Source organism: Penicillium digitatum, chromosome 5, assembly GCF_016767815.1.
Source record: "Penicillium digitatum chromosome 5, complete sequence".
NCBI classification, from domain to species: domain Eukaryota; kingdom Fungi; phylum Ascomycota; class Eurotiomycetes; order Eurotiales; family Aspergillaceae; genus Penicillium; species Penicillium digitatum.
The window spans coordinates 1,528,379-1,540,237 of NC_089388.1; the positions used below are offsets into that span (position 1 = coordinate 1,528,379).

The 11,859-nt window shown below is 50.7% G+C and overlaps 2 protein-coding genes across 2 annotated transcripts; both read right to left on the bottom strand.

The window, feature by feature from the left end:
• Positions 1–569: 569 nt before the first annotated feature.
• Positions 570–1,510, bottom strand: Pdw03_1743 (Endosomal cargo receptor (P24), putative; the record flags this gene model as incomplete). The annotated part of the gene is made up of 4 exons (XM_014681034.1): positions 570–587; positions 650–837; positions 896–1,103; positions 1,313–1,510. 4 exons carry the CDS (start codon positions 1,508–1,510, stop codon positions 570–572), a joined length of 612 nt encoding a protein of 203 aa, XP_014536520.1.
• Positions 1,511–2,674: 1,164 nt separating this feature from the next.
• On the bottom strand, positions 2,675–9,421 carry Pdw03_1744 (Myosin heavy chain-like protein, putative; the record flags this gene model as incomplete). The annotated part of the gene is made up of 1 exon (XM_014681033.1): positions 2,675–9,421. The coding sequence occupies one exon, from the start codon at positions 9,419–9,421 to the stop codon at positions 2,675–2,677; it is 6,747 nt and encodes a 2,248-aa protein (XP_014536519.1).
• Between the last annotated feature and the right edge of the window lie 2,438 nt (positions 9,422–11,859).

The window sequence follows — 11,859 nt, forward strand, 5'->3', positions numbered from 1 at the left end:
AGAATACCATGCAAGGTGCTCGTGATATCGGATATCGGGGTATCGGGACCTTGTTCCTATCCGCAACAGTCAGACTTTCTCTCCCTTGCATTCAGAGAACAGTAGATGTACTTTGCATCTGCTAGGTTGGGTTATGGAATACTTGACACGGGGAAATTAAAGGATTGTGAGAAATCCCGGTAAATTGTCGAGGGCTTAAATTTTTTCTAATTTTTTTTGCAGCCCAAACATGCGAAATCAATTGGATTGAAATTCGCGCGGTGTCTCCGCATTTTTTTGGGCTGCGGTACTTTTACCACGGCATCCTTAGGACAACATCTACAACACTAGACAGGTTTACAACTCCCACATGATGGTCATATGGGTCACTGTGGTGGTACAGATTCATGGTATACAACATAGAGAATTGATGATCGCACGACACCGCGGTGTCAAAACGTGATTAATTTATCCTGGCAAATCGCGCTGAAACTTGTCCTGAAATACTAGAATTCACAATTTGCCGCTTCTCGGTGAATTAAACTGTGAAAAGGAGACGTTGTGGATCAAGGATAAGTGGTTCATGTGGTTTAAACCACACGCTTGACCTGTTCATCGAGCGTTAGTATTTTCATCTTCCGGGGGGTGTCCATTAAAGCAGCCCACATACCTCGAAGAATCTCTTCAGCCACCACACCTGGAACACACCCTCGCCAATAACTACCACAAGCTGGAACATACTCCACCATTTCACGCGGCCATTGGTGCTCTCTGCGGTATTGCGGTGTACTCGCTCGCGCATGACAATGTACGACTGTTCATCCTTTACCTGCGCCAAAGCCTCACTAAGTCTGCGAACTAGAGAGCACCAGAAAATTAGCCTCCATGTTTATCTCCGTCGATTTGTTGCGCTTACCTTCGAATTCGAGGGGATCCTGTGCCATCTCGTGTTCGGGCACGTAGACAATTCCATGCACATTGAAGGAGACCTCCTTGGAATTGGAGGTCCAGCCCTCATTACTGAAGCAGTAGTTGTATTTTCCGTCCGCCTGTGCGGTGAAGGAGTAATCGTCAGAGGCAACGGCCTGCTTGAAGTACTGGCGGTTTCTCAGGGGATCCTCAACCTGGGGCGACCGAGCATTAGCATTTACGTTCTGCAGTTGGACTGTCCCTCTTTCCCGGTGTAGCAGCTGGACTAATGCGAGAGGATGTCGACCTCTCGATTAATAGATCCGATGTTCCATGCCAGTGCCAACCATCGGCGCAGAAGAGGACTCCCGAGCGATACCCCAAAACACCAAATGCCAGGGGCCAGGACCGGGAAACTGCATACCCAGAAATCAACGTCAATATTTCCACTTCCTCCAAACTCCCGATCTCCGACTTGGAAGGTGACGGTCATGACATCGTCGCGGTGCAGTGACTCGTGGAAGCATTCTCGTGAGTGAGCCTTGAGCTGGATGGTGTGTGCGGTCGCAGCGGTTATCCACCCCAGCGCGGTGACCAGGATGGTGCTTGTTGAGAATCGCATTGTAGAAGGGTTGGGCTTGACTCCGGTGAGTCTAGGATAATTGACAAGTTGAGTGGTGGTGATGATGTTGGTGTCAATCGTCAACGCGCAAGGTGTCAATTGGCGGCGCTTGGGCCACTTTCAACAACACGGCTCCGCCTTGAGACTCGGTCTTGGCTCAGTATACTCCGTAATAGGGAGAGAGGTTAAATGAAGACTTTGTGAAAAAAGATTGCTGATCTCTCTGGTATTTTCTTGTTGGATCCATATAGTCCCCTATGAAATTGACAGTGACTTGAATTACCAATGAACATTTAGCAAATTGCATCGCATGATATATCGTTTTCCTGTGCATCGACCAAAGTCCCACAGCCATAAACATGCTGAAGTGGCAACGAGAATATTCTATCCGACCAATTGCAGCACCAAGGAAGAAAATCCCATACGACATATCCAATGACCAACCGGTTACCCACAGAAGAAGACAGGAAGTTCGAGCTTGGCCAAACTCAACTTTGTCAGGAAGCCATCGACCTCGCTAGATGAGATGCTCGATATTTGCAACACAGGGAAGGTTGGCACTTAAAAGATAATTGAAGTCAAGTAGGAAAGTGGTAAGGCGTCAAAAAATTGATTTGGAAATAGTAAACACATGAACAGTAAGTAGTAAGCTACAAGAAACGCAACGAAAGCGTGTATCAACACGCTACATCCAACAAGGACATCACAAAAAAGGGGGGCGTGGATGGATAGTATAGAACAATCAAACAGTAAGGAATGACACAGATTGACTATTAGTATGCATAGAATGGGAAAAAATGTGAAGTAAAATGTTCAATGTACAAGCTCTTGTGGAAGATGGGAGGTAGAAAAGCAAGCGAAATAATGGTGTGGTATCAAATCCGAAAACGCAAACATCATCAACGGCCACAAAGCCGGAAGATAGGTATGTATGCCGAAAGGGGGAGTGTGGATGTAACGAAAGGAGACAAATCTGCGAAAATGTCGCAGGTACCAAACACAGAGATAGCAGTAAACGATCAGGACAAAGACAACACAAATCAATGGTTCTTTCTGTGGTCCATTTTTCTTTCTGGCTGAAGAAAAGAAAAGAAAAGCAAGGAAATACCGAGATCAGATGGGAAGTTCAAGATAGTCCGTGGGCAATGATCAAGAGCAGTGGAGTCACTCTTCCTCAGTGGAGGGCTCGTCAGAGGACGAGATGTCAGCGTCAGCGTTGGCCTGAATATCGCTTTCTTCGGCATCAAAACCGTTGATCTGAGGCCCAAACGGGCCCTCATTGTCTCTTCCCTTCGGTGAAGCCGAAATCATCCCATCCACGGTACTCTCGTTTTCATCCGCGAAGCTTCCATCTTCGTAGTTCGCTGGCTCAGCGTCGTGATCATAACTCGAGCGACGGAGAAGAGGCGGCGTCCGAGGCGGTTCCATGACAGGTGCCTGGCTGCGGACCGAGCCGCGTCTTGGAGCTGACTTGAATCCTCTCAAGGGGCGAGTTTGCGCAAACCGCGCGGCAGCACTTGTCTGCGAGCCAGTGCTATTCTCTCGAGAGCTGGAGCTCGGGGGCGTCAGCAGACCTGACAGGAAGGTGCTAGCATTGCTGGGTTTTGATGGGGTCTGGTCGGAGGTGTTGGCGGCAGATTCGCGGCCTTTACGCCAGTTTCCCCAGGCGGCGGCTGCGGCTAGGGGGAGAGAACGGGGTGACGCGGCAAGGTCGGCGAAGGAGGCTAGGCGACCGGTTGTTAAGCGTTCCTTTTCTTGCTGCTGCATTTGAAGGTTGGCTTTCAAACGGATGGCTGCGTCGCGGACGGCTTGCTGATTGAATGAGGGCTTGGACACGGTCTGGATGATGTCTTGCAGGTCGTCAATGCGAACGCCTAGGAGCTCACGCAGCCAGGTGATCTCGGTGTCCTTCTCCTTGATCTTGTTTGGCGCGTCTTTATCTATTGTGGAAACTTCTTGCTCGAGTTCTTCAATGCGTGTCTCGCGCTGCTGGAGCTGGTCCTGGAGAACGAAAATTGACTCGCGCAGGGCTTGAGGAGAGATCCGTTCAGGCTCTGCAGAGCCCTTGTTGTAGGACATGGAAGGTGTCGCCCTCGAGTGCGAGGGTGTGGTATCCGGCACTGAACTAGGGCTTGCCTTGGCGTTGTGGGCTGCCTTAGCAGCAGCACGGGCAGCAGCTTGGGCGATCTCAAGCTTTTCTTCAAGGAGCTTCACGCGCTCTTGCAGGTGTTTAGCCTTGTCCTCGGACAGAGCCATGCGCTCCATGCTATGACTCTCGCCGCGTGCACGATCCTCTGAAGAATTATGCAAAGCACGAGCATGACGTTCACGGAGGTCATTAAGAACGCGCTCATGGATCTTGCGGTTTTCTTCAATGACAAGGTCCTTGGCAGCCAGGGCGGCGGCCTTTGAGTCCCTAGCTTCCTCGAGGAGAAGCTCGTAGCGCTCGCGAGAGGTATTGGTGCTCTGGCGGTCATTCTCAAGTTGAGTTTGCAGACAAATTATCTGAGCCTCCAGCTCGGCACGCACAATGTTGACCTGGCTGTTGGAAGCTTCAAGGTCTGCCTCCATCGAGGAGCGAATGCGCTGAATCTCGGCGCGGCTACTCTCACGGGTTTCGATGAGCTCTCGTTCGAACCGGGCAGACTTGATTTGCAGGTCATGGTTCTCCGCCCGGAGACTGGTGACTAGGTCCTCCAGTTTAGCGTTATGTTGCTGAGATTGTTCGTGGAGGAATCTCAGCTTCGTGGCCTCCCGCTCGTTCTTTTCGAACTCACGGACATCCTCCTCGAGCTTCTGGCGCAATCGGAGCTCGCGAGAGTGCGACGCGCGCAGCTCATTATACCTAGCAGACTGCTTTTCCTCCTTTCTCCGCCAGGCAGCTTGATCGCGAGTAATCTCGGTAGTGACGTTGAGCATGTCATCTTGAAGGCGATCGAACTTTTCAGTGAGGTTTTGGCGTGAGATCATGCTATCTTCTATGCGAGTTCTCAGGTGGTCAATAGTCTCATGGAGAGACTTGTTCTCACCCTTGGCGGTTTCTAGTTGACGACGGAAGCTATCGCTAGAAAGTCGGAACTCGTCGAGGGTACCCTCAAGCGCGATGTTCTTCGTGGACAACTCGGCGATAGTAACCTTGAGAGTCTCACTCTCTTCCGAAAGAGAGTCAGTGCGGAACTGCATCTTCTCAAAGTAAGGAATCTTCTCTTCCTTGAACTGGAGAAGACGAGACTCAGCGTCCTCTGCAGCAGCACTGTGACGAGCTGCATCTTCCTCGGCAAGCTTCAACAATCGCTGGAGCTCAGTCACGGCATCCTGCGCATCGCGGCGATCCTTGTACTCCTGCTCGGCACGCTCATCGGCAACTCGCAACATGCCCTTGAGGCCTTCGATCTGGAGCATAAGGCTGTCAGCTCCAATCTCCTCGGCCTCTGACAGGCGCGGGCTCGGGGGTTTCTGCAAGGCGATCTGTTGAGCCAATTGCTTGGCCATGGCTTCCTCGATAATCTCGCGCATATCACCAACAGGGTCCTGAGCGAGCTTCTTGATCGTCAGAGCCTGCAGTTCAGCAATGCTTTCCTTGAGCTGCGATAACTCGCCGTGGCTGGAGTGTGGAGAAGCGCGTTGAGGGATATCATGCGTAACCAAAGCTTCCATTACGACATTCTTGAGCATCTCCAGCTTACGTTCCCTCATGTTGTGGGGCGAGCGATCGCGAACCGAAGCTTCCTCGCCATCATCTTCCTCATCATCGGCATCACTGTCTTCCATTTCGGCTGATGTGCTGCGGAAGACCCTTCTGCTTGCAGTGCCAGTGGCAATAGACGCCACCGACTGCTGAATTACAGCCAAGGCACGTTCCATAGGGCCCAAATGCTCGTCAATGGCGGAGCCAACAAGATCATTGATGCGACGGTCGAAGAAGCGGTTACGGTTCATAAACTTCTCGTCTTCCCCGGCGGAGATCATATCATCCCAGTCACTGACGTGGTCATTCTCAGTAACAAGGTGGCGCACAGGGGACTGCAGACGAGAGATAAGGCTCTTCTGCGGAGAGAAGGTAGCATTGCTGTTGGCATCGACGTCAGAGCCAAGTTTAGGAACGCTGAGCTTGTAGGTCTTGGGGGCTCCACCAGGGCTCGGGCTGGGGGCTTCGCTTCGGGCCTCTGCAGAACCAAACCGCTGTTCCTTCGTAGGGCCGCCCATCGACTCCGTGAGGTGGTGGTGTCGCGATTGGAAGGGGGTCGCGTGAATGGTGTTGTAAGAAATCGCTTGCCGTTCGATGCCGATATCTGCGTCGTCGTCGTTTAGTTGTTCCATGATAGCATTCAGCTCCTCATCGTCAGGCGAGTCGTCCTCGGAGTCCCATGGGCTGTCGTAGTGCTTAGATTGGCGAGTAATGAGTTCTGTCTCCACGCGGGTTGCAGTCTTGCCCTCTGGCTCAGTTGGTAAGACTGCCTTCTCGGGTGGGCTTGTGGCGGCGAAGCGAGAAGCCATGAGTCCAGCTTGCTTGAGTTTATCTTCGGCGAGACTCTTGGCAGGCTCCTTAGTGTGGTTTGCTTCGACCGGCTTTTTCTCAGCAAAGCTAGATGGCTGAATAGTCGCGGGAACAAATACAGAAACAGCAGGCTTGAACTCAAAAGGCTGGGCATTAGGCGACAGCACGGTTCTCTTGACTGAGCTCTTGGATGCATGCGGAGTGTGGTCGACACCATTCGAGACAGTGACAGACGTACTGTCTCCCGCAGCACGCTCCCTTGGTTTACGTTCTTTGACAACAAGATCTTTAGATGACTCTGCCTGGGCCGGCGATCCAGTTTGAGATCGGTTCTCGGCCTCCCGCTTCGCATCGAACAGAGTCCAAGTGTCGGCTTCGCTGACAGGGGTGCCTGTCCGCTCTAGTGGATTGTTCTCTGTGGGAATGGCATTCTCCTTGCCCTCGGCGACAGCATGGGGCGCACTCGAAGCTTGAGCGTTGCCTGCCTCGCCCAGAGGGTGGGTCGATGTACTATATTCAGCCTCATCTTCAGCATGACCGATACCGCGACGCGCACGCTTGTGGCGGTCAGTAGGCTGCATAGGACGACCATTGGTGTCATCTTCAACTACCCGCTCTTTCTCATTAATCTCCTGTTTAACCTCATCGGGTCGCACAATAGGAATAGCCTTGGACTTCTTGTCAGGAGTGGCGATCTTGTTGATGCCAATGTCACCGAAGATCTTGGTGCGACCAACGGGAGGCTGCTCGGAGTTGGCATTCGACTTGAGACTTATTGAGGGATTGGGGTTGAAGACAGGTGCGTCAACATTGAACGATGCGGCGGAAAACTTGAATCCGCCACTACCACTGGCATTTTGTTTCAGCTTAGAATCGATTGGGCCATTCATACTGCTACCAGGCGTGAATGAGGGAGGCGGGACAAAACCGAGTCCTTGCTCGCTTCTGTCACCAAACTGGAATGGGTCATTGCCGAATGGCACAGCCTGGGAATTGAACGATGCGGTTGGATCGAATTCTTTGGCTTTAACGTTGAGTGATGAAATCGAGAGCTGCGATTGGTGGCCTCCGCGGTATGAGTGGCCGCTGGGTTGGTTCTCCTGCCACGGCCCTTGGCGAGTCTGCGGCGTACCCGCAACACTGGGGTTTGTGTCGAGATCAGAAGCATCAAGACCATTGTGTTGTTGATAATGGTCTCCATATAATTGGTTAGGGAGCTGGTGCTGGACGAAAGGATGAGGTGCATGATGAGAAGGGTTCGGTGCGAGGTGTTCGTTTTCTGGCAATCCCCAGCGCGCCTTAAGGGCGTTCGCATTCAGGCCTGCACGGTCGCCCACATCACGGTAATCATCCTCCATTTGCCGTTCGATCGAGTTTTCCAGATGGTAATCGGTATGTGCCATCTGGTCCAGTCCTCTTTGCAGAGTTTCGCTTAAATTATGACCATGGCCTCGAGGTGTCGGCTGGGCAATTTCGACGTTTGATGCGTGGAAATGATCTGAGTGTCCATTGACCGGCGTCTGTGGAGCCTGATATGGCAGGCCTTCCTGATGCATACCATGGCCAAATTGACCATCAAATACACCCTTATCGTTGAACCCGGGGTGGAACGACCCTTGGTCATGTAGCGGAGAAACTGTTGGTAGTATGGAGGCAAAGTTGCTCATTGCCCCTGGGCCAGCTGATGAGGTTGCCTGCCGAACGTTTATAAAGCCTTGGGGGGTCAATGCTCCCTGAGTAGGAGGCGTGGGCTGGAATTGGAAGGGGAATCCACCCATCATGCTTTGCTCCGCGCCTATGAAAGGCGTCTGCATACCGAATGGTGAAGGTGATGCCAGGGATCCCATCGCACCAGATGGAGGCATTGATGATTGGTTGAAGTGAGGCGAGAATGGGTGAATATGGCCGAGAGCGTTGCTTGCTGCAGACGCAGTAGGAATCGGCGGGGATGCAACAAGGCCCGGGAAGGGTGTACCACTGGGGTTGAGTGAGTAATCGGGCATAATGGGTTGCTCAGGCTCATCGTTGCCGCATGACACTCCTAGGGCGCGTAGCTTTTCTTCCTGGAGCTCGGTGATGTAAGCCTCCCACTTGGCCCTGTCTGGGAATTTGACAACGAGCGGTTGGCCCTTGGAAAATTCATGGAGGTTGTATGGGTCGGGATATAGAGGTCTGCTGAGACCTCCTAGAGTTGTCATTGATGAGGGGTCCTCGGAATCGCCAATGGTGAATCCACGAACATCGTACCCTTCGTTCTCCCATTGTTGCATTCGCTGTTGAACGTCGGTCGGTGTTAGAAGACGATACCCAGGTTTTAAACCTCTCTTATCATTGTGTGGCAGCTCTATTATGCAGGCTTTCCCGCGCCAGTTCAACTTCTTTCTCCGCTGTGGTGTCTGGATGGCTGATTTGCCGATAATAGAAACCTGTGTTTTTAGTGGACCCGGGTTGAGTGGATCTTCCATTTTTGCAACGTCCTCCGTCTCGTTTGGGGGCGGAGGAGGTAACGGCTTGTCTACGGACAAGTTTACCTCGACGGTAGGTGTATTTGAGTCTGACATGTTGTTTTGTGGTGGATCTTTATCGTAAGCAAATCCCCAAAAGTCCTCCTGTCGCAAGGTGTCTGCGCGTTTGTGCAAGGTTTTGTTGGCTTTTGCACGCGCAGCGGCTTTTTTCCCAACAAAATCAGAAAGGGTTGGAGTTTTCAAGAGGTCGTTGGAGCGGAAGTCGTCTTCCAGACCAAGCCAGTCGTCCGAAGCGTCGTCGGCAAAATGGTTCCTCGCAGTGAAAAACGAAGGCGCTTCACTTCCTGAATCGTCGCTGAGCCAATTGCTGCGCTCCGTTCTTGGTTGACCGGTAAGGTACTGATTGATCCAATCCTGCGTAAAGTCCCGTGTGGATTTATCTCCGTTATTGGCGGGGGTGTCGTGGCCCACAGGTTCAAGTGTAACGTCTTTGACGATACTAGATCTCCGCAACTCGGTGTAATTGGCCACTGACGAGACAGGCGAGCTAGGACCAGATCCGTGGTCGAGCCCAACGAATTCGATTTGACTATTGGTCACTGACAGTCTCCGAGTGCTAGGTGCTGCATAAGGGGATCCCCACGCAGTGGTGTAGTAGATGCTACTTTCCGCCTTGCGAATGACTGGCGAAGAGGGCCGAGATTCTTCGGTTGCACGATGTGAGGATAGAAATGGGAGAGGCGGGGGCTCGAGGGTGATACTCTGCGGTGAGGTTCGTTGAACGGAGGAGCTAACGGTTGATAGGCTCAGGTCTTCTGATGGCGGAGAAGACAAGAGTAACAAGGGAGCTAGACGTGATTCACGGATAAGGCGCGTGTCTCGCGAGTGAGACTGTGCAGAAGGCGCCGAGATGGCGGAAGAGACGGAGGGATCTAGATCTGTAGTCATCCAGCGTGGTTAGAGTGGCATACTTGGAGGTGTCAAGAGTGAAGTAGCAATTGTATCCAAGGAGTTGAAAAATAAAGTCCAAATAGCGTACTAGCGCGGAAGAGGACCCCAATTCCACCACCCCGAGAGGGATTTGAAGAGAAACAACATCAATGCATACACACACACACACCTTCCGTGTCGACTCCTGCAGCAAGCACTTGCTTGCCGCTCCGCTTATCGTCCAGAATGTTGAAGCATGGAAATCAACCCGGAATTGAAGACCACCGCTGGCAAGAGAACCTGGGACGAGATGGTGTACAGGTTATCGTTTTAATTTTATTTTTGAATAGGCGCACTGCACAAGGAAAATATAAAAGAATGGAGAGATCAGAAGCACGCGCGAGTCTGAAGCATCAAAGACTTGGATGGGGCACTAAGGGGAAAAAAGGTCGGACGGGTATTGGATCGTGGTACTGGGTACCTGCTAGAGTGTGGATATTGTAAGCTAATGCGGTGTACAGGATACGATAAGGCCCATTCAACGCTTATTTTTTGGTTAGCGCAGACCGAGGCCATTGATTTAGCTTGTCTCGTTGGCCTTTGACCGAACTGCTATGCTACAAAATGTAAACTATACGTACCGGATTTTCCCTGGCGGGTGGGGCCTGCCTATTTGAGCTGCCGCCGCTTTTATGAGGGTGCTCAGGCTCAGGCTCACTGAGTAGATGTCAGCACGGGCTCAGATCATTGATCATGCTCAGATCAGTCACGTGTGGAATGACTGATACTCAATGAGTGCTCAGTGAGTGCTCATTGGATGCTCTCTGATTACTCGGTGATGCTCAGTGTCCAATCAGTGAGTAACACTAATGCATTTAGCCCCGGGTTCCAGTTGGGGATGGGTACTGTTTTGCCAAGCACAGGTACCCACATCAAAAGTGGCCACGGTGGCCACCGCCAGGTACTGTTTTTAGGGGTAGCCACGGTAGCCACATTGATTATATAATTCTATTCTTTAATCCACTTTTTTATATTGCCAAGGTAACTTCAGCCTTTGAAGTTATAACTCACTACACTAAACTACACCCCAATATCTATATATCCCTACTAATATAGTTTTTCTAACTCCCAGTTTATATTTAATATAAACAGTTAATCTAAATTCAGTAGCTTAAGTCGTAGTTACAAATGTACTGACGATCTTCGAGAATCTAGAGTGTGTATCTGAAAAATCTACACTCAGACATGTTGTACAAACACAACAGGTACTCCTTCCTTGCACTATTACTCCCTTAATATAGTCAAAGCGCCTTCTCTACTAGTCCAACTACTACTGTAGGAGTCATTTGCAGCATCACAACCAAAATATAGATGCGGTGAACGAGTGCTAATGGTGAAAATATAATTAAACTCATTAAATCAACCGAATGCAAAATGGTACCAAAAAGCATTGCACCCGTTTAAACACCCACTCCACCAGCAAAAGAGGAACAGTGTTTAGTTTCTCAAATGTGATTGGTTTTGAGCTCACCACCAGGCCTTAGGCCCGTGCGTTTCCTAGTAATCCCCAAGTCATTCTCTAAATCTCTTTCCGTCCTGCTTCAGATCTGATGCTCTAGGCTTAGAGTCCAATGATGGAACCAATGATGGAACCAATTATGGAACCAATTATGGAACCAATAATGGAACCAATAATGTGTCTAAAAGCACAGATGTGATAAGCCAGTGTCATTATATCTCCACTATGGTAAAGACCGAGAAAGTCGCATAATGTGGTTACAATCGCAGCGCCCCATAGCAGATCGAAAAAGCGAAAAGGCAGGAGCCACAAGGGGGGGTTTCATGAATATCTTACAAAAGAGCCAAGCTGGGCGAGAAACGCGGTGCTGTTCGGCCATGGCCAGTGCACACTTCGTACTCTCATGGTTGATGGTGAGCTCGCCACAGTTGCTGGGCAATTACAATCATTGTTGGTCCGATTGAGTCCTTCCGCAGCTATAGCAGTATTGTTCACTATGTGCACACATGATCCTATTTACAACTGCGTCCTGGGAAGGCCTTCCCACCTTTTCTTGGCGATGGCCGATGCGGACCCCCTCTATATACCCCATCACGATCCGCTAGGCTTCGCAACACGCCCCCATCCGTGGTCGCAACCGAGACGGACACCGCCTAACTATTAGCATAGCTAGTAGAGAGCCGTGCACTCTCCTACAAATTTTTAAAAATTGTAAATAAGGAGAAATGTGCTGCTTGAAGCCTAGTATGCTATCGATAGGATAGATGTGATGACCCATCATTGCCAGTTAATATGTGTTTTCCCAGGATCCGAGAGAGTTTTATACAGTAGGTGACACCTCATGAGTGCAGATAATTGGGATAAGGCTCATTGTGAGTGAATTGCACCTTGTCATGTCTAATATTGATTCTAGAGTGGGGAAGGAGGACAATGTTGT